Below are 26885 nucleotides of genomic sequence, written 5' to 3' on the forward strand. Positions count from 1 at the left end.
AGGAGCAGACAACGGCAGCAGTAACGGAGATGGAAGGGTCGCCGGACCCAGGAAACCTGCTCACGGCGGCTGACCTTCCCCGGCCAGATCCCGCGGGGCCTGCCTCGACACCCGGGGGAGACGGAGGAGTGGGTATATCGGAACCCATCGCAGAAGGCAGCGCAGCGGAGGAGGGGTCCCAAGTCTCCACCTACCTGGAGGTCCTGGATCCGCCCAATCTCCCTCCCGGAGGGACGTCCACCCCGGCATCAGCGGGTGGCGAAACTCCGGGTGAGGACGTGCCCAACCAGACTTCACCTGTTTCCGAGACTTTGGAGCTGGATACGAGCGCAGACAGCGGCCTGGTGAGTATTCTCCTCCACCGCCTTTCCCCCTGCTCCTCATTGCAGCTTCCTTCCCTCCACCCACTCTCTCTAAACACATCCAGAAAGACCAATGAAGAGGTGGCAAACTGCTATTGTACCCTAACCATGCGACCACGTTCAAGGTAAAGTTTTGTGTATGTTAGGGCAACCAAGGGATGGTGGTGGTGGGGGGGGCGGGGCTGGTGTGGCAATGAGGAGAGGCACTCTGAGGAAAAAGGTCACCCACACATTGTTGGACAGAAGATCTTGATGGGCCAAACAGCCTCAGCCTAAGGATGGGGTTAAAGTCAATGGGAGAGGATAGAGACCAGACTTCAGTGGTGGGAGGCTGAAAATCAGGAGCTGGGCTGCACTGCTCTGCAATGAATTGGCCCCCAGTGACCTGCATCTATATAGCAAGTCTAGCATTAAGCTGGGTGTGGCCTCTGTCCTTAATGACCCACTGAGGCATGCCTGGACAGGACTTCCAACGCCCCTAGGTCAGTCCCCCGACCTGCCAAGCCAGGAAATACTTGGTTGGGAGGTATAAGGAAAGGTAAACGCGTGAAGTTCTCAAGACGATGTCCATACTTTGGGCTTTCCGTCTGGTGGGGACTTACCACCAGACTTGCCCAGTTTGCCCAGCTTTCTGCCCAGACACCACCTCTTACCCAGGCAGGTCATTGTTACCACCATCAAGCCCAAACCTATGGGCTTCACCTCACTGACCTTGGGGGACTCCTTCGCACAGATATGACAGGGACAGGGCTTAGTGGCGTGCACTACAGCTGACTAACCTACTCCTTCCCCTCCCCACCCATGACACCTTCTGGGTAAGCAATGTGCGGCAAGAGGTTCGGCTAACGGGTTCTGACACCCACGGGTGACCTGGTTTTGTGTGAACTGTGAAGCTTTAACCTTCTCAGGCGGGGGCTGGTGTTGGTCGCTCTCTGGGGTCACGTTGATGGGGGGAGTCCCCAGCTGATGCCCTGCCAAGGCTAAAGGTCGCCCGATCGTCAGCCAACGCCACTCACCCAGCACTGGGTGACAGACTGTGGCTGGGACAGAACAGGGTCCCAGTGGGGGAGGAGGGTGCTGAGTGGATGTTGATCCTCAGGGAAGGGGAGGGGGTGGTGGATCTCAGGGCAGGAAGGACCTTGGGGTCGGAGGGATTCTGAGAAAGTGTATAACCATATAACAATTACAGCACGGAAACAGGCCATCTCGGCCCTTCTAGTCCATGCCAAACTCTTACTCTCACCTAGTCCCACCGACCTGCACTCAGCCCGTAACCCTCCATTCCTTTCCTGTCCATATAGCTGTCCAATTTAACTTTAAATGACAACATCGAACCTGCCTCAACCACTTCTGCTGGAAGCTCGTTCCACACAGACACCACTCTGAGTAAAGAAGTTCCCCCTCATGTTACCCCTAAACTTTTGCCCTTTCACTCTCAACTCATAGGCAGGGGGTCATCAGGGGTGGGAAGATTCTAGAGTTGGGGGTCTCTCAGTGACTCAGGGGTCTTCCGATTAGTTGGGAGGCAGGTATCTCGTGGTTGGGTGGACCGCAGGGACAGAGAATCCCATGTTGGAAGCTTCCCACTGAGCTGGGCCCTCCCACTGCATCAGTAGCGGTCTACCAGTAAGTCTGGGGTCCCGCGGCTGAGGGTCTCCCAGCGAGTCTGAGTTGGGTGGAGTGGTTCTCTTTGGGTTGGGCTCACCTAGTGTCTGAAGTCTCCCGAGTGAGTAGGGCCCTTCAAGTGTCAGGGATGTCCTGGTGAGTCTGGGTTGTCCTGGTGAATAAGGGGTCTCCAAGTGAATCTGTTGTCTCCCAGTGCGTTGAGGGCCTCTCCAGGGGAAATGGGACAGATACATCAATCTGTTTGGTCTCTGTGGTTGGAAGGATCCTGTGTTCAGAGGTTTTCTTGTGCATCCGGGGTATCCTGGTGTCAGGGATTCCTGTAACAGTGTCCAGAGGTAACCCGCGAATCTTCCTCACCACAGACCGGGGAGAGCGAGGAGGCGGAGGAGGAGGAGGGCGCGGGGGACCCCCGCCCATCGGCACCTCCTGACCCCGTGCAGCCATGCCAGCCGAGCAGAAGCCCAGACAGGGGCGAGGACGGGATCGGCGTTGCGGCAAGGGGAAGCTGCCGCCTGCAGGGTGTTCGGCACCTCAGCCTGGAGCCGCTTCTCACGTTTACCAATCACGGACACACGGTAGGCGCCGCCGGCTTCTCCCAGCGGCAGGCAGGGCTACGGGTTTACTGTGGGGGCAGGGGTCATCCTGGCTTCCTGCCCCCGCCCACACTGGGACAGGGCAGTGCACTCACTGTGAGTGGAAGTCCATTGCCAGTGCACACTGCACTTGCCTGGCTAAATAGACGCTGGTTTAAAATGCACCAAGATACAGTGAAAAACCTTTGTTTCAGATTCAGAATCAGGATTACTGTCACTGACATAGGTCGTGAAATTTTTTGTTCTGTGGCAGCAGTACCATGGAGGACAGAAGATGTGGGTGTGGGGGCCCTGGTGGGATGGCGGTTAGTGCCACACTGTTACTGCTGGGGATGTTGGAGTTTGGAGTTCAATTCTGGTGCCATCTTCCCCTGAGTGTGTGGGTTTCCTCCGAGTGCTCCGGTTTCCTCCCACATTCCAAAAATACACGGCTAGCAGGTTAATTGGTAAATTGTCCTGTGATTAGGCTGGGGTTAGATAGGTGGGTTGGTGGGTGCTTCCACTCGTTGGGCTGGAAGAGCCTGTTTTGCACTTTACCTCGAAATAAACATACGATAAATCGCGATAAAAACTAGGGAGGAAATGTTCATGGGTTCGCAGTCTGTTCAGAAATCCAGTGGCAGAGGGGAAGAAGCTAATCATAAAATATTGAGTGTGTAGTTTACTGAGAGCATGAGTTATGGAGCTCTTGAAAGTGAGCCTGTAGGACGGTTGTGGAATCAGTTCAGAGTTGAGGTGAGTGAAATTATCCACGCTTGTTCAGGAGCCTGATGGTCGTAGGGTAATAACTGCTCCTGGACTTGATGGTATGGGACCTAACGCTCCTGCACCTCCTTTCTAACGGCAGCAGTGAAAAGAGAGGATGGTCTGGATGGTGGTGGGAGGTCTCTCTGATGATGGATGCTGCTTTCTTGTGGCAGCACTCCTTGTGGGTGTTTTCAGTGCGGGGAGGGCTTTGTCTGTGATGGACCAAGCCACATCCAGGCTTTGTTGTTTATTACTGTAACTGACACATGTTGTGAAATCTGTCCGAATTAGGTTTATTATCTTCACTGCAGGAAATGAGTCTAGTTCTCAACTAGACAACAGGGTGATAAAGTTGCTGCTTTAAAACATCAGGGTCCCGGGTCTGATCCCAACTTTGTGCACTGTCTGTGTGTGTGGAGTTTGCACCTTCTCCCTGTGACCATGTGGATTCCCCCTGTGTGCTGCGATACCCTCCCACCTCCCAGGTCTGCAGGTTAATTGGCAACTCTAAGTTGCCCCTGATGTAGGTGAATGGTAGGAGAGTCAACAGGGATGTGAGAGAGAAGATTGAGATAGAGAGGTTGAGGGGGTGGGGGAGAGAGAGGAGAGAGTCATTGAGAGAGAGAGAGAGAGTGATGAGAGGGAGAAAGAGATGTTAAGAGAGAGGGAGAGACATCGAGAAAATGAAAGAGAGGGAGGAAGGGAGAGAGAGACATTGAGAAAGTGTATGAGAGGGAGAGGAACAGATAGACAGAGATTGAGAATGAGCATGAAAGAGAGAGAGGTATTGAGAGAGGAAGAGGGAAGAGAAACATGGAATGAGAGGGAGACAGAGTGATTGAGGGAGGGAGAGACACACATTGAGAGAGGGAGAGAGAGATTGAGAAAGAGGGAGAGAATCATTGAGAAAGTGAGAGAGAAGGAGAGAGACATTGAGGGAGGGAGAGAGCGAGAAAGAGAGGGGAGGGCAACATTGAGAGAGGGGGAGTTTAAGAGAGAGTGAGGGAGAAAGATGGGGAGAAAATGAGTGAGAGATGGAGAGAGAGAAGGAAAGAGAGACATTGAGAAGGAATGTGAGAGAGGGCGAGAGAGAGAAAAAGGGGCATGGAGAAAGATTTTGAGGGAGAGAGGAAGGGAGAGACAGAGAGAGAGAGTCATTGTGAGAGACAGATGGGGAAGAGACATTGAGAGAGAGGTTGAAAGAGAGAGGGATAGAGAGAGCGACATTCAGGGAGAGAGACATTGGAAGAAAGATGTTGAGGGAAAGAGACGTTGAGAGAGAGAGAGAGAGTTAAAAAGGAGGGAGAAAGAGACATTGAGAGAGATTGAGGAAGAGAGAGGGGGAGAGAATGGGTTACACAGAAGTGTGTAGGGAAATGGGACTGACAAGATTGCCCAAATGCTTTAAAAAACACAAATGTTAGAAATGTGGAATAAAAACAGAATTCTGAGAATGCTCAGAAGGTCAGGCAACTACCATGGAGAGAAAACAAGCAACAATGAATGCTTCATTTCAAAGACCAGTCATCAGATGCTTTGTCCTAGCCATTACCACTCTGCAGGTGAGTGGGTAGACTCTGGTAGGCCAGAACTCCTCAGATCAACCCCTTTAAATTCTGCCTCCTCACCAGACACAAGAAACCTGCCCCACTATCTGTGATCCCGTCCATCGCCCCTCCCTACTCCCTTACTCCTTGGGGCGTGCTTGCTGAGGGTCTGGTCCTGGACCCTCAAACTCCGGTGTAAACTGGGGGCAGTGAAAGGTCAGGAGGTGTGTGTCTGACCCCAATCACTTGGTCCTGGTTTGGAAGCAATCACTAATGTAACTCATTCTGGATTAAACCATATCTGGAGCAGGCAGAGCTCAGTGCAACAGCAGCAGTCTGGTTCTGTACAATCGCCTCAGCACAGGCGCATGCAATGCTTCCCTTGTCCACAGTTCCTCTTACCTGACAACAGGATGTCAGGTAAGATTTCCCTTAGGGAAACCATACTGACTTTGCCATATTTTATCATGTGCCTCTAAGTACTCCGAAACCTCATTCTTAATAATGGACTCCAATATTTTCCCAATGACTGAAGTCAGGCTAACTGGCCTATAACTTAATTTCTTTTGCCTCCCTCCTTCCTTAAAGACTTAAGTAACATTTGCAATTTTCCAGTCCTCTGGAACCATTCTAGAATCTAATGATTCTTTAAAGCTGACTGCTAATGCCTCCTCAATCTCTTCACCTACCTCTTTCAGAATTGGGGTGTTGTCCATCTGGTCTCTGTGACTTCAGACCTTTCCGCTTCCCAAGCACCTTCCCCTTAGTAATAGCAACTACACCCACTTCTACCTCCCTGGCACCCCTTGAATTTCTGGCATACTGCTGCTGTCTTCCACAGTGAAGACTGATGACAAATACTTATTAATCTCATTTGTTATTTCCTTGTCCCCCCATTACTCCCTCTCCAGCATTATTTCCCAGCGTCCAATATCCACTGTCACCTCTATTTTACTCTTTACATATCTGAAAAACTTTTGGTATCCTCTTTGATATTATTGGCCAGCTTACCTTCATATTTCTTCTCTCTCCTTATTGATTTTTCATTGCCTTCTGTTGGTTTTTAAAAGCTTACCAATCCTCTAAGTTCCCACTAATTTTTGCTGTATTATTTTGCTCCTTTGCTTTAATGCTGCCTTTCACTTCCCTAGTCAGCCATGGTTGTGTCATCTTCCCTTTAGACTACTTCTTCATCTTTGGGGTGAATCTATCCTGCATCTTCCAGATTGCTCCCAAAAACTCCTGTCATCGCTGTTCTGCCATCATCCCTGACAACGTCCCTTGCAATCGACTTTGGCCAGCCCCTCTCTCGTGCCTCTGTAATTCCCTTTATTCCACTGTCATACTGATACATCTGATTTTAGCTTCTCCTTTTCAACTTGCAGGGTGAATTATATCATTGTATGATTATTGCCTCCTCAGGGTTCCTTTATTTTAAGTTCCCTAGTCAAATCTGCTTCATTACACAATATCCAATCCACAATTGCCTTTGTCCTAATGTGATCGACCACAAGCTGCTCAAAAAACCCATTTTGTAAGCATTCTACAAATTCCCTGTCATGCGATTCAGAACCAATCTGATTTTCCCAATGCACCTGCATATTGAAATCCCCCCTCACTATCATAACATTCCCCTTTTTACATGCCTTTCCTATCTCCTGTTCTAACTTACACCCCACATACTGACAGCTGTTTGGAGGCCTGTATGTAATTCCCATCAGGGTCTTTTTACCCTTGTAATTTCTTAGCTGTACCCACAACGATACGACATCTTCCAATCCTATGCCACCTCTTTCTCAGGATTTGATTTCAATTTTTACCGACAGAGCCACTTCACCCCCTCTACCTACCTGCCCGTCCTTTCGACATAATGTGTATCCCAACTATGATTTTCTTACAGCTATTACTCATTGATGCCCATATCCTCATACCTGCAAATCTCTAAATGCGCTACAAGATCATCTGCCTTATTCTGTGTACTATGTGCATTCAAATACTATGTAATACCTTCAGTCAGGATTTATCAGGCTTTTTGATTTTGCCCCATATTACACTTAAACTCATCTCACTGACTGCAATTTTACCCTATCATCTGCCTATCCTTCCTCAGTCTCACTACACGCTGCCTCTGCTTGTATACCAACTGTCCCACCTTCAGGTCCTACAACTCTGGTTCCCATGCCCCTGCCAAATTACAAACGTTTGTAGTTTAAACCATCCCCAACATCTCCAGTAAACCTGCCCCCGAGGAATAACCCGTACTTTGTGCACAGGTCGTACTTTCTCCAGAAGAATTCCCAATGATCCAGAAATCTGAAACCCTGTGCCCTGCATGAATTCCTCAGCCACACATTCATCTGCCAAATCATCCTATTCTTAATCTCACTGGTACGTGGCACAGGCAGCAATATAGAGCTTACTTTCCTTGAGCTCCTGCTTTTTGGCTTTCTATGTAACTTGCTACATTACCACTTCAGGACCTCATCCCTTTTCCTACCTATGTTATTTGTACCAATATCTAGCACGATTTACGGCTATTCAACCTTTCTGAGACATCCCTGACCCTGGCACATAGACAATATACCATCCAAATATTTCTATCATGTCCACAGAATTTTCTGTCTGCTCCTCTAACTGTGGAATCCCCTATCACTACTGCACTCCTCCTGTGCAGAACTGAATGGGTGAATGGCTGTTCTTGAACCTGGTGGTGATGGGACTTCAGGCTTCTGTACCTCAGTGCCCAGTGACAGCTGTGAGAAGGTGGCATGATCGGATAGTTGTGAACTTTCATGATGGATGTTGAAGGTTGAGGCAATGCCCCCTGCAGCTACTACCAATAGCAGCAAGGGATGTACCCGTTTTCAGCTTCCTTCCAAGTCCTGACTGACTCATTCTTGCCCCCTGCTGGCCACTTTGGGACTTCTTCTCCAGCTGGTTATTTCTTCCTCTCTGGTTCTTATTCCAAAAAATTTGAACACAGATTTCTAATAGATAGGTAGCTAGATAGTTAGTTTACTGATCCCAAAGGAAATTACAGTGTCACAGTAGAAATACAAGTGCACAGATATACAAGTATACAAATATTAGAAGAGAAGTAAGAACGAATAAAAAATAAGTTACCTCAAACAGTCTGACAGGAGGGAGGGTCATCACTTCCCCAGCTATAGGTTGGCTCATTATAGAGCTTAATGGCCGAGGCTAGTGTTGAAATTGCAGGGGCCCTGGCAGTTATATTTAAAATGACGGTGTCTATGGGTGAGGTGCCGGAGGATTGGAGAGTGGCTCATGTTGTTCTGTTGCTTAAAAACGGATCGAAAAGTAATCCGGGAAATTATAGGCCGGTAAGTTTGACGTTGGCAGTGGGTAAGTTATTGGAGGGAGTACTAAGAGACAGAATCTACAAGCATTTGGATAAACAGGGACTTATTAGGGAGAGTCAACATGGCTTTGTGCGTGGTAGGTCATGTTTGACCAATCTATTGGAGTTTTTCGAGGAGGTTACCAGGAAAGTCGATGAAGGGAAGGCAGTGGATGTTGTCTACATGGACTTCAGTAAGGCCTTTGACAAGGTCCCGCATGGGAGGTTAGTTAGGAAAATTCAATCTCTAGGTATACATGGAGAGGTGGTAAATTGGATTAGACATTGGCTCAGTGGAAGAAGCCAAAGAGTGGTAGTAGAGAATTGCTTCTCAGAGTGGAGGCCTGTGACTAGTGGTGTGCCACAGGGATCAGTGCTGGGTCCATTGTTATTTGTCATCTATAGCAATGATCTGGATGATAATATGGTAAATTGGATCAGCAAATTTGCTGATGATACAAAGATTGGAGGTGTAGTGGACAATGAGGAGGGTTTTCAGAGCCTGCAGAGGGACTTGGACCAGCTGGAAAAATGGACTGTAAAATGGCAGATGGAGTTTAATACAGACAAGTGTGAGGTATTGCACTTTGGAAGGACAAACCAAGGTAGAACATACAGGGTAAATGGTAAGGCACTGAGGAGTGCAGTAGAACAGAGGGATCTGGGAATACAGATACAAAATTCCCTAAAAGTGGTGTCACAGGTAGATAGGGTCGTAAAGAGAGCTTTTGGTACATTGGCCTTTATTAATCAAAGTATTGAGTATAAGAGCTGGAATGTTATGATGAGGTTGTATAAGGCATTGGTGAGGTTGAATCTGGAGTATCGTGTTCAGTTTAGGTCACCAAATTACAGGAAGGATATAAATAAGGTTGAAAGAGTGCAGAGAAGGTTTACAAGGATGTTGCTAGGACTTGAGAAACTCAGTTACAGAGAAAGGTTGAATAGGTTAGGACTTTATTCCCTGGAGCGTAGAAGAATGAGGGGAGATTTGATAGAGGTATATAAAATTATGATGGATATAGATAGAGTGAATGCAAGCAGGCTTTTTCCACTGAGGCAAGGGGAGAAAAAAACCAGAGGACATGGGTTAAGGGTGAGGGGGGAAAAGTTTAAAGGGAACATTAGCGGGGGGCTTCTTCAACCAGAGAGTGGTGTGAGTGTGGAATGAGCTGCCAGATGAGGTGGTAAATGCGGGTTCTTTTTTAACATTTAAGAATAAATTGGACAGATACATGGATGGGAGGTGTATGGAGGGATATGGTCCGTGTGCAGGTCAGTGGGACTAGGCAGAAAATAGTTCGGCACAGCCAAGAAGGGCCAAAAGGCCTGTTTCTGTGCTGTAGTTTTTCTATGGTTTCTATGGTAAGAATGACCTCATATAGCGCTCCTTGCAGCAGCACAGTTGTCTTAATCTATTACAAAAAGTACTCCTCTGTTCAGCCAAGGTGGAGTGCAGAGGATGTGAAACATTATCCAGTGTTGCCAGGATTTTCTGTGGGGTCCTTTGTTCTACCACAGCCTCCAGCGTGTCCAGTTTGACTCCTGTCACAGAGCTAGTCTTTCTAATCAGCTTATTGAGCCTTTTGACATCACCCGTGTTGATGCCATTGCCCCAGCACACCACCGCATAGCAGATTGTACTGGTGACAACAGACAGGTAGAACATGTGATGGAGAGGCCTGCATACTTCAAAGGACCTCAGTCTCCTCAGGAAGTGGAGGCGACTCTGGCCCTTCTTGTACACAGCCTCTGTGTTGGTGCTCCACTCAAGTCTGTCATCCAGGTGCATCCCCAGGTACTTGTAGGTCCTCACCACATCCACGTCCTCACCATCAATAGTAACAGGGAGCAGTGCAGGCTTTCTCTTCCTAAAGTCCATCACCATCTCCTTCGTCTTACTGATGTTGAGCTGCAGATGATTCAGCTTGCGTTATACGCAAAGTCCTCCACCATGGCCCTGTTTTCATCCTCCCATCCTCCCTTTATATTCCCGAGTTATCAGAGAATTTCTGCAGATGACATGACTCAGTGTTGTACCTAAAGTCTGAGGTATACAGGGCAAACAGGAAGGGAGCCAGTACAGTCCTCTGTAGGGTCACAGTGCTGCTTACAGCCGTGTCTGACACACAGCACTGAAGCCCAACATACCATAGTCTGCCAGTCAGGTAGCCCATTATCCAGGATACAATGGAAGAGGCAACCTGCGTGAAATGGAGCTTTTCCCCCAGCAATGAGGGCTGTAAGGTATTGAAGGCACTTGAGAAATAAAAACATGACCATCACAGAGCTGCCCTGCTTATCCAAATGGGAGTAGGCTCTGTTCAGCAGGTAGCTGACAGCATCATCGACTCCAGTGTGTTCCTGGTAGGCAAACTGCAGGGGATCAAGGTCTGATCTCACCTGGGGTCGGATGTGAGCCAGGACCAGGCTCTCTGGAGTCTTCATGATGTGTGAGGTTGGTCCCACTGCATGGTAGTCATTCAGGACTTTCAGTTGGCCCTTCTTGGGTAGTGGGACCACACATGATGTTTTCCACACAATCGGACCCTTTCCGGGCTGAGACTCAGATCGAAAATGTGCTGGAAAACTCCACACAGATGCTCAGCACACTCCTTCAGGGACCTGGGGTTCACAATGCTTTGCCGTGTCTGGGTTTCCCGAGAGCCCTTCTGGGCCACTCTCCCCCAGTCTATCTCATCTAAACCGGACACAGTCTTACTCCCTGTTAGGAAATCTCTTATCAGCCTCCAAGGGTGAGGATCACATTTTCTCCCATCTAACCCCGGCCCCCTGTACAGCTCTCCTGCCCCTCTCTGGGACCTGTGCCCCCTTTCCAAGACCATAAGAGCTGAATTAGGCCATCTGGCCCATCGAGTCTGCTCCACCATTTCATCATGGCTGATCCATTTTCCCTCTCAACTCCGATCTCCATATCTCTTCATGCCCTGACTAATCAGGAATCTATCGACCTCTGCCTTGAATATACATAAACACTTGGCCTCCGCAGCTGCCTGTGGCAACAAATTCCACAGAATCACCTTGCTCTAGCTGAAGAAATTCCTCCTCCTCTCCATTCTAAAAGACTCTCTTCTATTCTGAGGCTGCGTCCTCTGGTCTTAGACTCTCCCACCATTGGAAACATCCCCTCGGCATCCACTCTATCAAAGCCTTTCACTGTTCGATAGGTTTTCATGAGGACGCCCCTCATTCTTCTGAATTCCAGCGAATACAGGCCCAGAGCCATCAAGTGCTCTTCACATGACAAGCAATGTCCAGAACACAGACGCCCCTGGGCAGCACAGGGCAGCAGCAGGTAAGGATGCTGCCTCCCAGCTCAGAGTCCCAGGTTCGAGTCTAGCCTCTGCTGCTGTTCATGATAAGAACTACATACAAAGGAACAAACAGTCCAAAGCATTAACCTTAACGTTCGTGCCTGGTGCCTTCGGTAGGGTAAGAGAAAGCAGAAACAAAAACACAACACCCATTTGGCAGCATGGTAGCGTATTGGTTAGCGTAAAACATTTACAGCATCAGTCCCCCCAGTGTTTGTGAGGGGTTTGTATGTTCACCCATTGACTGTGCGGGTTTCCTTCTACATTCCGCAGATATACGGGTTAGTTGGTTAATTGATCATGTGTGTAATTGGGTGGGTACTGTGCTCGATCTCTGAATAAAACCAATAAAAAGCAAACATAGCACCATCGCCCCTCACGTAGCTCCCTGACGCAATGTCCATTTTCTGTTCGAGGGTCTTCCCACGTAACTCAGCCCCTTTGTGTGCGGCAGTGGAAGGAGCCCAGGCAGCGGCCCTTCCCCCAAAGCATTAATTCTAGCTGCACCAGGTTTCAGTACGTCCCTCAGCGGGTACCCCCGCAGCCCGGAGCGTGCCAGTCGGCAGTGTTCCCTTATGGACATCTCGTTGTGCTAGGAGACCAACGCGTCTCGAGCAGACTGAAGGGTTGATGATCTTCCAGCGGCACTTGATGTCTGTCCCTGGGGACGGCAGGTAGGGCAGAGAGTTACACTTGCATCTGTCTCCACCCCCTCTTCAGCAAATCCACCATCTGTAAAGAGGTTTATTCCCCACTGCAGCCGTCCCTGAGCAAAGTGATCCAAACCATCTGGCAGGACATCTCCTCTCCAGTTCGGACCAACGAGCACCAAGACATCCCTTGGTGCAACCTCCTCTCTGCTCCCCTCCCACCCCCTACCATTACAACTTTCCTCTACAGGTGACATGTCAGGGACCCCCCCCCCCAACCCCACCATTAGAACTTTCCTCTACAGGTGACATGTCAGGGACCCCCCCCCCCCCACCATTAGAACTTTCCTCTACAGGTGACATGTCAGGGACCCCCCCCCCCAACCCCACCATTAGAACTTTCCTCTACAGGTGACATGTCAGGGACCCCCCCCCCCCCCCACCATTAGAACTTTCCTCTACAGGTGACATGTCAGGGCCCCCTCCCCCCACCATTACCACCATTAGAACTTTCCTCTACAGGTGACATGTCAGGGACCCCCCTCCCCACAGTGTATGCTGTCTGTGTGGAGCTTACACGTTCTCTCTGTGACCCCCTGTGAGTTCCTCTGAGTGCTCCCCACTGTTTCCACTCACATCCCATCCCATGTGAGGTACCTCGCCACAGCTGAGTATAGTTCGGAGAATCCAGGGTCTTCTAATGGGAATATGGGAGAGAAGCTAAGTGTGGAAAACTAAGTTTATTATTGTCATATACAGTAAAAAGTACTTTGTTCTGCATACCATTCATCAGTACATTGAGGCTGTACAAGGGAAAAACCAAAAAAAAAGCAATAACGAAAAGGAGAATAAAGTGTAACACTATAGTGCAGTACAGACAGGCAATGAGGTGAATGATCATATCAAGGCAGATTGTGATGTCAAAAAGAGGGGCAGCCTTTCTTTGACGGCCATTCCTTTGAGTGTGCCAGTCTTTAGGGTGGCTTTGGCTCATCAGGCTTGGGTGAGGCAGATTGTCTTGTAAATTACTCACTCTCTCTCTCTGTTCTTATTTGTTCATTCCACATCTGTTAGTGCGTGGTCTGGTGAGAATGGCTCCAGGGTCAGTGTTTTGTACTGTGTGTGGGATGTGGGAAGTCCAGATAAACATATCTGCACCGGGTGCGCGGAGTCGCAGCTCTTGAGCGAACATATTAAGGAGCTGGAGCTGCAGCTCGATGACCTTCAACTCATTTGGGAGAATGAGGAGCTGATAGACAGGAGCTACAGGGAGTTAGCCACCCCTAGCTTGTAAGGGACAGGTAGCTGGGTGACTGTCAGGAGAAGGAGGGGAGATGCACAGCCAGTGCAGAGTACGCCTGTGGCCGTTCCCTTAATAATAAGTATACGAATTTAGATACTGTTGAGAAGGATCATCTAACAGCGGGGGGTGGGGGGGGGGGAGCCACAGTGTCCAGGTCTCTCGCGCTGTCTGGTGCTGTGGCTCAGAACAGCAGAGGGGTGAAGAGGACTGCAGTGTGGATAGGAGATTCCTTAGTCAGAGGAACAAATGTGAGGTTCTGTGGGCATGACAGAGACATCCGGATGGTATGTTGCCTCCCTGGTGCTAGGATCAGGGATAATTCAGTTTGTTTCCCTGGCATTCTCAAGGGCGAGGGTGAGCGGCCAGGAGACATTACAATTTTTTGAGGAAATTAGAAGTAGGCTAGACAAGGGAGATGCAGTGGATGTTGTATATTTGGATTTTCAGAAGGCCTTTGACAAGGTGCCACACATGAAGCTACTTAACAAGATAAGAGCCCATGGAATTACGGGAAAGTTACATACGTGGATGAGCGTTGGCTGATTGGCAGGAAACAGAGAGTGGGAATAAAGGGATCCTATTCTGGTTGGCTGCCGGTTACCAGTGGTGTTCCGCAGGGGTCCGTGTTGGGGCCGCTTCTTTTTACATTGTACATCAACGATTTGGATTATGGAATAGATGGCTTTGTGGCTAAGTTTGCTGATGATACGAAGATAGGTGGAGGGGCCGGTAGTGCTGAGGAAACAGAGAGTCTGCAGAGAGACTTGGATAGATTGGAAGAATGGGCAAAGAAGTGGCAAATGAAATACAATGTTGGAAAGTGTATGGTTACGCACTTTGGCAGAAGAAATGAACAGGCAGACTATTATTTAAATGGGGAGAGAATTCAAAGTTCTGAGATGCAACGGGACTTGGGAGTCCTCGTACAGGATACCCTTAAGGTTAACCTCCAGGTTGAGTCAGTGGTGAAGAAGGCGAATACAATGTTGGCATTCATTTCTAGAGGAATAGAGTATAGGAGCAGGGATGTGATGTTGAGGCTGTATAAGGCACTGGTGAGACCTCACTTGGAGTACTGTGGGCAGTTTTGGTCTCCTTATTTAAGAAAGGATGTACTGACGTTGGAGAGGGTACAGAGAAGATTCACCAGAATGAGTCTGGGAATGAGAGGGTTAACATATGAGGAACATTTGTCCGCTCTTGGACTGTATTCCTTAGAATTTAGAAGAATGAGGGGAGACCTCATAGAAACATTTCGAATGTTGAAAGGCATGGACAGAGTGGATGTGGCAAAGTTGTTTCCCATGATGGGGGAGTCTAGTACGAGAGGGCATGACTTAAGGATTGAAGGGCGCCCATTCAGAACAGAAATGCAAAGAAATTTTTTTAGCCAGAGAGTGGTGAATCTATGGAATTTGTTGCCACGGGCGGCAGTGGAGGCCAAGTCATTGGATGTATTTAAGGCAGAGATTGATAGATATCTGAATAGCCAGGGCATCAAAGGTTATGGGGAGAAGGCGGGGGAGTGGGACTAAATGGGAGAATGGATCAGCTCATAATAAAATGGTGGAGCAGACTCAATGGGCCGAATGGCCGACTTCTGCTCCTTTGTCTTATGGTCTTACGGTCTAAGTCTTGGTACATATTGCATCAATGATATAGGTTTACAAGGTGACAAGATCCTGAAGAGAGATTTTAGGGAACTAGGTAGAAAGCTGACAAACAGGACCTTCAGGGTAGTAATGTCTGGATTGCTGCCTGTGCCATGTGCCAGTGAGGGTAAGAATAGGATGACTTGGCAGATGAATGCATGGCAGAGGAACTGGTGCAGGGAGCAGGGTTCAGATTTATGGATCATTGGGATCTCTCCTGGAGAAGGTATGACCTGCAGAAAAGGGACGGGTTACACCTGAACCTGAGGAGGTCCAGTATCCTTGTGGGCAGATTGGCTGGAATTGTTCGGGTGGGTTTAAACTAATTCGGCAAGTGGATGGGGATACAATTACTATAGATTGCATATTTAGACGGAGACGTGACGTAAAGATATTTACTCATGTATGTGAAGGATGTACGAAATAAAGTCAATTCAATTCAGAGTGAAAGTGCTGAAGATGAGGTAGTTGCTTTACAATCAGTGGCAATGTGTAGTGAGACTCCTAGCAAGGAGAGGCTGATGACAGGGCAAAATTACAGTCACCAGGATGAGTTGCAAGTAAAGTTGGAAAAAATCGAAAAAGGTGCATACAGGGTGAAAAGTGTTATATTTCAATGTGCACAGTATACTGAATAAGGTCACTGAACTTATGGCACAGTAACGGATTGGCAAGTACAATGTTGTAGGCATCACTAAATTATAGCTGAAAGAACAATATAGCTGGGACCTTAACAAACAAGGATACACATTGTATCGAAAGGACAGGAAGGAAGACAAAGGAGGCGGTATGGTTCTGTTGGTATAAAATAAAATTATTCATTTATTCAACACTTTCATATGATGTAGCTTGACCTTCTCTGAATCCTTTTTACTAACCTAGAATATCTGGATAAAGGAGCGGAGTTAACAACATTAATGATTGTATTCGATGTACAAACGTAATATATTAGCCCAGCCTCGTTCTGTTTTGTTTAGTCCAGTTTTTGGTTCAGTTTAGCTTAGTTTTTTTTTACTTTGGGGTTTTTTTCTCTTGATATTTTTTCATTTTTCTTTTTATCATGGTTAATTATATTAAGAGTTTGGGAGGTCTAATATACTTGTATTATCTGTAGTTTTTACTTGCATATGTCAATTACCAATAATGTAATCCCAATCTCTTTGTATTAGTACTGTTACTATGTTTATGAATTTGAAAATTAATAAAAAGATTTAAAAAAAAGAAAGATGTGACAGATGGTCAGAAGGTGTTGAACTGTTGTGGATAGAGCTAAGGAAAGACCCTGATGGGAGTTGTATACAGACCCCCAAAGAGTAGTAAGGACGTGGTCTACAAATTGCAACAGGAGAGAGAAAATGCATGCCAAAAGGACAGTGTTACAATAGTCATGGGAGATTTTAATATGCAGGTAGATTGGGAAAATCAGGTTGGAGCTGGATTGAAGCGGGGAATTTCTAGAATGCCTGTGAGATGGCTTTTTGGAGCTGCTCGTGTTTGAGTCCAATAGGACATCAGCTATTCTGGATTGGGTGTTGTGCAATGAACTGAACTGATTAGAGAGTTTAAAGTAAAAGAACACTAAGGAGAAAGTGATCATAATATGATGGAATTCATCCTGAAATTTGAGGAGAAGAAGCTAAAATCAGATGTATCAGTATTATGGTGGAGTAAAGGAAATTACAAAGGCATGAGAGAGGAGTTGGGCAGAACTGATTGGAAAAGAACACTAGCAGGGATGACAGCAGAGCAGCAACACCTGGAATTTCTGGAAGCAATTCGGAAGGCACAGGATATATACATCCCAAAGAGGAAGAAGTATCCTAAAGGCAAGATGATACAACCATGGCTAACAAGGGAAGTCAAAATCAACATTAAAAAGCCAAAGAGAGGGCAAAAAAAAGAGCAAAAATTAGTGGGAAATTAGGGGATTATGAAGCTTTCAAATACCAACAGAGGGCAACTAAAAAAAGTAATTAAGAAGGTAAAGATGGAATACAAAAATAAGCTAGCTAATAATATTAAAGAGGATACCAAAAGTTTCTTCAGATACATAACGTGTAAAAGAGAGGCAAGAGTGGATATCAGACCACTGGAAAACCATGCTGGAGAGGTAGTAATAGGGGACGAGGAAATGGTTGATGCATCGAATAAGTATTTTGCTTCAGTCCTCAATGTGGAAGATGACTAGCAGTATGTTGGAGGTTCCAGGTGTCTGGGGGCATGAAGTCTGTGAAGTTACCATTTCTAGAGAGAAGGTTCTTGGAAAACTGAAAGGTCTGAAGTTAGATAAGTCACCTGGACCAGATGGTGTACATCCCTGCATTCTGAAAGAGGTGGCTGAAGAGCTTTTGTGGGCATTAGCAATGATCCTTCAAGAATCACTGGATTCTGGAAGACTGGAAAGTTGCAAATGTCACTCAGCTCTTCAAGAAGGGAGAGAGGCAGAAGAAAGGAAACTATAGGCCCGTTAGCCTAACCTCAGTGGCTGAGGAGATGTTGCAATTGATGGTTAAGGATGTGGTCTCAGGGTACTTAATGGCACATGATAAAATAGACCGTGGTCAGTATGGTTTCCTCAAGAGAAAATCTTGCCTGACAAATCTGTTGAAATTCTCTGAAGAAATAACAAGCAGGATAAACAAAGGAGAATCAGTTGATGTTGTGTACTTGGATTTTCAGAAGGCCTTTGTCAACGTGGAACGCATGAGGTTGCTTAACAAGCAACGAGCCCCTGGTATTACAGGGCAGATTCCAGCACGAATAAAGCAGTGGCTGATTGGCAAGATGAAAGAGTGCGAAAAAAGGGAGCCTCTTCTGTTTGGCTACTGGTGACCAGTGGTGTTCCACAGGGGTCTGTGATGGGACCAATTCTTTTTATGTTAAATGTCAATGATTTGGAGATGGAATTAATGGCTTTGTTGCAAAGTTTGCGGACGATAAGAAGATAGGTGTTTTGAGGAAATAGGGAGGCTACAGGAGGACTTAGACGGATTAGGAGAATGGGCAAAGAACTGGCAGATGGAATACGGTGTCAGGAAGTGTATGGCCATGCATTTTGGTAGAAGAAATGAAAGAGCAGACTATTTTCTAGATGGAGAGAAAATCCGAAAGACTGAGAAGCAAAGGGATGTGGGAGTCCTCGTGCAGGATTCCCTAAAGGTTAGTTTTCAGGTTGAGTCTGTGGTGAGGAAGGCAAATGCAATGTTAGCATTCATTTCAAGAGGACTAGAATATTAAAGCAAGGATGTAATGTTGAGACTTTGTAAAGCACTGGTGAGGCCTCACTTGGAGTATTGTGAGCAGTTTTGGGCCCTATATCTTAGAAAGGATGTGATGAAACTGGAGAGGGTTTAAAAGAGGTTCATGAAAGTAATTCCGGGATTGAGCGTTTGATGGCCCTGACCTGTATTCACTGGAATTTAGAGGAATGAGGGGTGACCTCATTGAAACCTATTGAATGGTGAAAGACCTTGATAGAATGGACGTGAAAAGGATGTTTCCAGAGTTGGGAGTCCAGAGGCCTCAAAATAGAGTGTCATCCTTTTAGAAAGGAGATGAGAAGGTATTTCTTTAGCCAGAGAGTGGTGAAGCTATGGAATTCTTTGCCACAGGAAGCTGTGGAGGCCAAGTCTTTATGTTTATTTAAGGCAGAGGGTGATAGATTCTTCTTTGGTCAGGGCATAAAAGATGAGGGAAGGCAGAGATTGGGGCTGATGGAAAATGGATCAGCCATGAAGAAATGGCAGATCGATGGGCCAAATGGCCTGACTCTGCTGCTATATCTTATGATCTAAGAATCCACCTGATTCTACAAGCAGTCTGTGCGTAACCTTAACAACAGTGGGTCAGAAATTGGCCTTGAGCCTGCCTGTTCATGCTTCACACTTTGGTATCTCTGCCAGATGTTTGGAGTGGGGGCGCGGAGAAGAGAGATTTAAAATACAGTCTAACAAAAGGTCTTCAGCCTGAGAGGTTGACTGTTTTTCTCTCCCGTGGAGGTCGATCGTCCAATTGATCCCGCGGGATCCGACTGAGCTTGAGGGTTACTCAAAGATGTACCTGCCCTCTCTCTCCCCCTGCAGGCCACCTATGTGACCCCGGACAGCGGGGAGCGCGAGGTGCTCTTCGACCTGGTGTACGAGGTTCAGAGCCGGCAATTCAACGATCAGCGGTACTCCATCCGCAAAGAGATCCGGGATCGGCGTGGCTGCCACTCACTCCCCACATCGCCGCTGGATAGGATGCAATGTAAGGGAGCAAAGACCACCCCCCCAAACCCACCAACCTGGTCTGGCACTATTCCCGGGTTCTCATACTGGCAGCTGATGGGGTGAGACCACCTCTGTAAAACATGCTGACCCCAGTGCTCCCTATAAGGACTGTGCAGCTCAGCTGTGGTCAGCCCCTGTCCTGGGAGGGTGTGATGGGGTAGAGTGGAAGGAGATTCACTCTCTCTCTAACCCGGGGAGTGTGTGATGGGACAGGGTGTAGAGAGCTTCACTGTGTCTGACTCTGGGACTGTGTGATGGGAAAGGGTGTAGAAAGCTTCACTGTGTCTGACTCTGGGAGTGTGTGATGGGACAGGGTGTAGAAAGCTTCACTGTGTCTGACTCTGAGAGTGTGTGATGGGACAGGGTGTAGAAAGCTTCACTGTGCCTGACTCTGGGAGTGTCTGATGGGACAGGGTGTAGAAAGATTCACTGTGTCTGACTCTGGAAGTGTGTGATGGGACAGAATGTAGAAAGCTTCACTGTGCCTGACTCTGAGAGTGTGTGATGGGACAGGGTGTAGAGAGCTTCACTCTGTGTCTGACTCTGGGAGTGTGTGATGGGACAGGGTGCAGAAAGCTTCACTGTGTCTGACTCTGGGAGTGTGTGATGGGACAGGGTGTAGAGAGCTTCACTCTGTGTCTGACTCTGGGAGTGTGTGATGGGACAGGGTGTAGGGAGCTTCACTGTGTCTGGCTCTGGGAGTGTGTGATGGGACAGTGTGTAGAGAGCTTCACTGTGTCTGGCTCTGGGAGTGTGTGATGGGACAGGGTGTAGAGAGCTTCACTCTGTGACTAACCCTTATGACGAGAGTATGATGGTACCCAATGTGGTGAGCTTCCCTCTGTTCTGGGAGACTGTGATGGGACAGGGTGTAGAAAGCTTCACTGTGTCTGACTCTGGGAGTGTGTGATGGGACAGGGTGTAGAGAGCTTCATTGTGTCTGACTCTGGGAGTGTGTGATGGGACAGGGTGTAGAGAGCTTCACTGTGTCTGACTCTGGGAGTGTGTGATATGACAGGGTGTAGAAAGCTTCACACTGTGCCTGACTCTGGGAGTGTGTGATGGGACAGGGTGTAGAAAGCTTCACTCTGTGTCTGACTCTGGGAGTGTGTGATGGGACAGGGTGTAGAAAGCTTCACTCTGTGTCTGAGTCTGGGAGTGTGTGATAGGACAGGGTGTAGAAAGCTTCACTCTGTGCCTGACTCTGGGAGTGTGTGATGGGACAGGGTGTAGAAAGCTTCACTGTGTCTGACTCTGGGAGTGTGTGATGGGACAGGGTGTAGAAAGCTTCACTCTGTGCCTGACTCTGGGAGTGTGTGATGGGAAAGGGTGTAGAAAGCTTCACTGTGTCTGACTCTGAGAGTGTGTGATGGGACAGTGTGTAGAGAGCTTCACTGTGTCTGGCTCTGGGAGTGTGTGATGGGACAGGGTGTAGAGAGTTTCACTCTGTGTCTGACTCTGGAAGTGTGTGATGGGACAGAATGTAGAAAGCTTCACTGTGTCTGACTCTGAGAGTGTGTGATGGGACAGGGTGTAGAGAGCTTCACTCTGTGTCTGACTCTGGGAGTGTGTGATGGGACAGGGTGTAGAGAGCTTCACACTGTGTCTGACTCTGGGAGTGTGTGATGGGACAGTGTGTAGAGAGCTTCACTCTGTGACTGACCCTTATGACGAGAGTATGATGGTACCCAATGTGGTGAGCTTCCCTCTGTTCTGGGAGACTGTGATGGGACAAGGTGTAGAAAGCTTCACTGTGTCTGACTCTGAGAGTGTGTGATGGGACAGGGTGTAGAGAGCTTCACTCTGTGTCTGACTCTGGGAGTGTGTGATGGGACAGTGTGTAGAGAGCTTCACTGTGTCTGGCTCTGGGAGTTTGTGATGGGAAAGGGTGTAGAGAGCTTCACTCTGTGACTAACCCTTATGACGAGAGTATGATGGTACCCAATGTGGTGAGCTTCCCTCTGTTCTGGGAGACTGTGATGGGACAGGGTGTAGAAAGCTTCACTGTGTCTGACTCTGGAAGTGTGTGATGGGACAGGGTGTAGAGAGCTTCACTGTGTCTGACTCTGGGAGTGTGTGATGGGACAGGGTGTAGAAAGCTTCACACTGTGTCTGACTCTGGGAGTGTGTGATGGGACAGGGTGTAGAGAGCTTCACTGTGTCTGACTCTGGGAGTGTGTGATGGGACAGGGTGTAGAAAGCTTCACACTGTGTCTGACTCTGGGAGTGTGTGATGGGACAGGGTGTAGAGAGCTTCACTGTGTCTGACTCTGGGAGTGTGTGATGGGACAGGGTGTAGAGAGCTTCACTCTGTGACTAACCCTTATGATGAGCGTATGATGGTACCCAATGTGGTGAGCTTCCCTCTGTTTCGGGAGAGTGTGATGGGACAGTGTGAAGGAAACTTCACTCTGTTTCACATTATAAACTGCATTTATCCTGTTGTAGCACTGTGTTTTTACCATGCTGCATCCTGCACGTTAATTACTTTTGCCCAGCTACGATTTGCACACTTCCAATTTTCACAATATTGTCATCTCTGTGTGTCTGTATACAGAGTTATTTGTAACAATACAGAGGTGTGTACAGTGTAATTACATTTGTGTGTGTGTGTGTGTTCATGTGTACTTACGTAGAGAGTGTGCATGCATGTGTGCATACATAGGACTGTGTACGTTCAGAGATATGCAGGTGTGTGTGTGTGTGTGTGTGTGTGTGTGTGTGTGTGTGTGTGTGTGTGTGTGTGTGTGTACAGAGTTCTGACCCTTGTTCTTTTGAACAGATTTCTTCCGCTCCATGTCCAACCTCCAAGCCGAAGAGTTCTTCAACCTGATTGCCCGGTCCCAGAGCCGTCGCCTCGATGACCAGCAGGCCGACTTTGAGGAGTCGTCCGCCGGGGACGTGGGTCCAAAGATCTGCGAGGAATACATGGAATACCTGGATCTAGTGGGGACAGAGGGAGCCCAGGTAGACGGGCGGCAAGAGACAACCCTGTTTACCTCAGACAGACCTCGTTCCCTGAAAGAGGAAGGCATGGAACCTGTACAGAAGGTGACCCCAGCAAAGGAGGGTAAAGTTCCAGTAGAGAGAAAGGAATCCCCAGTAGAGAGTGAGCAGGTTCCATCAGAGAAAGAGGAAATCCCAGCAAACCAAGAGATGATACCAAAAGAGGAAGAAGTTCCAGTCGAGGATGGGAACACTCCAGGAGAGAAAGAGGAGTCCCGAGCAGAGGATGTGGAGGTCCCAGCAGGACAGGTGCAAACAGAGAAAGGGGAAGCCCCAGCAGAACCAGCAGAAGGAGGTGAGGCTCCAGCAGAACTGGGGACAGCCCCAGCAAGGAAAGAGCAGAACTCTGCACCGAGAAAGTGGACTGGAGGTGGGAAGGACCCGGATGAGGAGCTGTATAACACCATACTGAAGCACCAGGTATGGAGAGACGCTGAGTGGATGGAGTACGGGTGAGGGGGGAGGATCTTGGTGATTGGGGTGGAGCCCAGAGGATTCGTCCACCTGCACTGACCCCGGCTGCATTGGGTGTTGGGTGTCAAGTCATATCTCAGGGGGTTCATAGACCCAGTTACCACCCCCTCAGTGATGGGGGGGTGGGGTTGTTTGAAGGGTGAAACCCTTAGGCGACACCAGTAAGATGGCAGATGTGTTCACCAGTCGCAGCCCCTCTTGGGATCCAAAACGGAAGGGCAGGGGGACACTACCTCGGGTGGGGCCAAACCTCCTTGGGTTGGGGGAACACTCCCTGGGTGGGGCCACTCTCCCTGGGAGTGGCAAAACTGTTTTTGGTTGGTGTGGTGGGGGGTGTGGGGCAGTCAGGAGTCGAAGAGGGGAGGACAGTGGGGGGAGATCTGTGAAGGCAGTACCCTGGGATAGGTCTCAGGGACTTGAACCCACCCAGGATCTGAGGGGTAGGAGAGTGTTGGGGGGGGGTGGTGGGTGATCGACCCAAAAACCCTAGAGACCTCAATAACCAAGGGCAGGGCTCGGAGAGGTGAACATTCCCAGGACTGACAGGAGGGAAGGGTGTCCAGAGGGAAGATAGGCCCTCAGAACCCAGACACAGGGGTCTGAGGGTATGTTGTCTGAGGACCAACAGGAGAGGGAGTGGGAGGGGAGGAAAGACGCACCCTCAGCCTCTTCAGTAACAAGGGGCAGGATATCTTGGGCTTCCGGCCAGAAAAGACTGGGGTGAGTTGGGGTGGGGATAGGCCTGGTTAGGTGGGGCCAGAGATTCAAATTGTGCTGGGACTCATGGGAGACGGAGTGGGGTTAGGAAACGACCCAACCCTAGACCACTCAGTAACCAGGGGCAGGAGGCTTGGAGGTACAACTGTCCCACGTCTGACTGGAGATGGGGGTAGGCGAGAGGTGGGAAATAGACACACACTGGAATCTCTCAGTGACCAGGGACATGTCCAGAGGTACTACCTGCCCCAGGACTAGCAGGAGAGGGAATGGGGTGGTATAGAGTTAATTCTAAACTTTTCGTTATCCAGAAGCTGAGGTTTAGAGGTATGAGCCGTCTCATAATTGATAGGAGGTTGGAGGGGTGTATGACCCAACCCTAGACTTTTCAGTAACTAGGAGCAGAGGGCTATGGACTCTCTATCTTGGGACAGGCAGGGGACGGAGTTGGGTGTAGGGAGATAGACACAACACTAGATCCCTCAGTGACTGGGGGCAATGTCCAGAGGAATGAAATGTCCCGAGACCTACCGGCGTATGGAGATATGGGTCGGGGTGGTGTGTGGTAACGGGATCCCACATGCCAGGATTTCGGTTCCTGGGGTTCAGATCGTGAGCCCAACCACAGTAACACCCTGCCTGTCTCCCCCACCCCCCACAGTCAGCCAGAGCCCGGATCGAGGACCAGCGAAGCCAGCCACCGGACCGCAGCCCACGCGAGTTCTTCGACCTGCTGCAGCGGCTTCAGGAGCGGCGGATGGACGAGCAGCGGGCAGCCCTCCCTCCCAGCCTGGGCCCCGGTGCCAAGCGGGGGCTCAGCCCCCCGCCTGGGGACCGCCGGCCCTCTGTCTTCACCCCCCTGCTGAGGGGGGTGTCCCAGAAGAGGGCCAACTCCAGCTAGGCCCCAGTGTGCAGGGTGGGGTGGGCAGGCCTAGGCCCTCACCCAGGATCCCCACCCCACTCTCACACCCCGGGGTGCTGTGGTGAGCTGGTATTCAGGAAGGTAGAAGTAAGATGGAGGGGGGGGGGTAACAAAAATTCTGTGGGAGTGTGAAGTAGACAGGAGTCAGATGAGGCCAAGCTATTGGCTTCCACCTCTGAACCCTCGCCCAATATAATGAAGTGGTTTCTCCCTAAACCTCTCCCCATCCTCATTTAAGCCTGGGCTATCAGTGTCCCAGACATCCCCCAACATACCCTGCTCCCTCCGCTGCTTTAGGCAATGGTCCCCTATCTCCCTCACCACTGATATCCCACCATCGCAGAGAGCATCACCCCCGCCCCAGTTCTCACCATCCTATTTAACCCCTCACCCCATCTCCCCCACCACTGATTTCCTACCATCTTGAACAGCAGTCTCCACTCCCTCACCATTCTACTTAAACCCCAATCCACACCCCCAGCTACTGGCTCTTGCCTTTTGCCTCCATCCAGAGGCGTTGTAGGGAAGCACTCGGGGACGTTGCAGGGTACCTTTGCACATGCGAGTTTGCATCAGTTCCCTCCTTGCCAATGTTCCCTTCTGCCAAGTAGTCCTGCCTTTTCTCGAGTGAGCCCATTCAGGAGGTGCTGTAGAGGTAGCCCACAACAAGCCAGGCAGAGATGATGTGCACCACAGCCACTGTGTGCCATTGGGAGGGCCTAACGTCACCTCTAGTGTGTCCTGTTTGCCCCTAAGTGTTTTATTGCATTGAAAGCATACTGTAAATCTTGTACAAGTGATCCCTGCAATGTGGCGTCTGGCTTCTTGCAGACATTCTTTTTCAAAAGTAAAGGTTATTCATGAAGATACACATGAGAATTGCAGCAGGCAACCAGCGCATGGCTTTCTTGACATTAAATATGTCGTTCAATACACCATTCAGAATGAAAAACCCGCCACCTACCTATCACTTGCCAGCCTCAGCTAATCTCTGCCCTCCTGCTCTGCCACACCTTCTGGCCTGCGCACCTCCCCACTGCCCTTTCATTCCAGGTGGAAGGTGTTGGCCCTGACCTTGACTGTCCACCTCCCTTGCAGATGTTGCCGGACCCGTTCCTTCCCCATTGTTCAGCAAGACCACGGCTGCTTTTGTACCTCAGAGCCCCCTTTTCTGTCCTGACTTCATGTCCATCCATTCCATTCCTATCGATGCTTATCTGTCTGGAGTTAAAATCGTGAACAAGGGTCAAGGTCCCAGCCAGGCAGGGGATTCCAGTGATGCACCAAACTCTCAGAGAAGGAATTCACACTCAACTCCAAAGATTCAGATTCAGGATCCAAGATTGTTTAATGTCATTTCCAGTGCACAAGTGTAAAGGAGAACAAATAATTGTTACTCCAGATCTGATACAGCACAAAAAAAACACAATCAGATAAAGAATACAATAATAATAAAAAACACAATAAATAAATAAAATATCTAATATACATAGATTGATTTTATGTCCATAAAGCGACGCTAGGCACAGGAGTGTCTGTACATATGGTGACTGACAGGAAATGATAAAGTAGTGGTGATTGGGGGTATGGACGGGTGGTTAGTGGGTGGAGGTGTTGATCAGCCTTACTGCTTAGGGAAAGTAACGGTTTTTGAATCTGGTGGTCCTGGCACAGTTGTTATGTAGCCTCCACCCTGATGGGAGTGTGTCAAACAGTCCATGAACAGGGTGGGTGGGATCCTTCATGATGCTAATGGCCATTTACCAGTGCCTTTCTGTATATATGTCCTTTTTGACGGGTAGGCTGGTGCCAGTGATGCATTGGGCAGTTTAAACAACCCGGTGTAGCATCTTCCTGTCCACCACAGTGCAGCTTCCATAGCATGCAATGACACAGTTTGTTTGGATGCGCTCCACTATGCACCTGTAGAGTGATGGGAGTATGGATGTGCATAGTCCAGCTCCCTTCGTCCTCCTCAGAAAGTAGAGGTGTTGGTGAGCTTTCCTGACCGTGTAGCATGTGTTCTGGGACCAAGAGGCTCTGTGCCCTATTTTTTTTACCTACTGTTGTTTTGTTGTTTGTTGTGTCCTGTGTTGGTTCTGCCGAGCATTGTGAGCATATGCTATGTCGATACCTGAATGTTCAAAGTAAAATTTATTATCAGAGTCCATACGTGTCACCCTGTACAACCCTGAGATTCTTTTTTTGCGGCATACTTAGCAAATCAATAGAACAGTAATTGTAAACAATGAACAACAAACTGTGCAAATGCAGATATAAATAAATATCAATAAATAACAAGATGAAAGAGTCCTTAAA

The 26885-nt window shown here is 48.6% G+C and overlaps 1 protein-coding gene across 1 annotated transcript; it reads left to right on the forward strand.

The window, feature by feature from the left end:
• LOC140192974 (uncharacterized) lies at window positions 1-26885 on the forward strand. Its single transcript, XM_072250439.1, has 5 exons — window positions 1-344; window positions 2351-2563; window positions 19259-19424; window positions 22230-22873; window positions 24306-26885. Exons 1-5 carry the CDS (start codon window positions 30-32, stop codon window positions 24543-24545), a joined length of 1578 nt encoding a protein of 525 aa, XP_072106540.1. The 5' UTR covers window positions 1-29; the 3' UTR covers window positions 24546-26885.

The sequence above is a fragment of the Mobula birostris genome, unplaced genomic scaffold, assembly GCF_030028105.1.
Source record: "Mobula birostris isolate sMobBir1 unplaced genomic scaffold, sMobBir1.hap1 scaffold_3220, whole genome shotgun sequence".
In the NCBI taxonomy this organism is placed as follows: Eukaryota; Metazoa; Chordata; class Chondrichthyes; order Myliobatiformes; family Myliobatidae; genus Mobula; species Mobula birostris.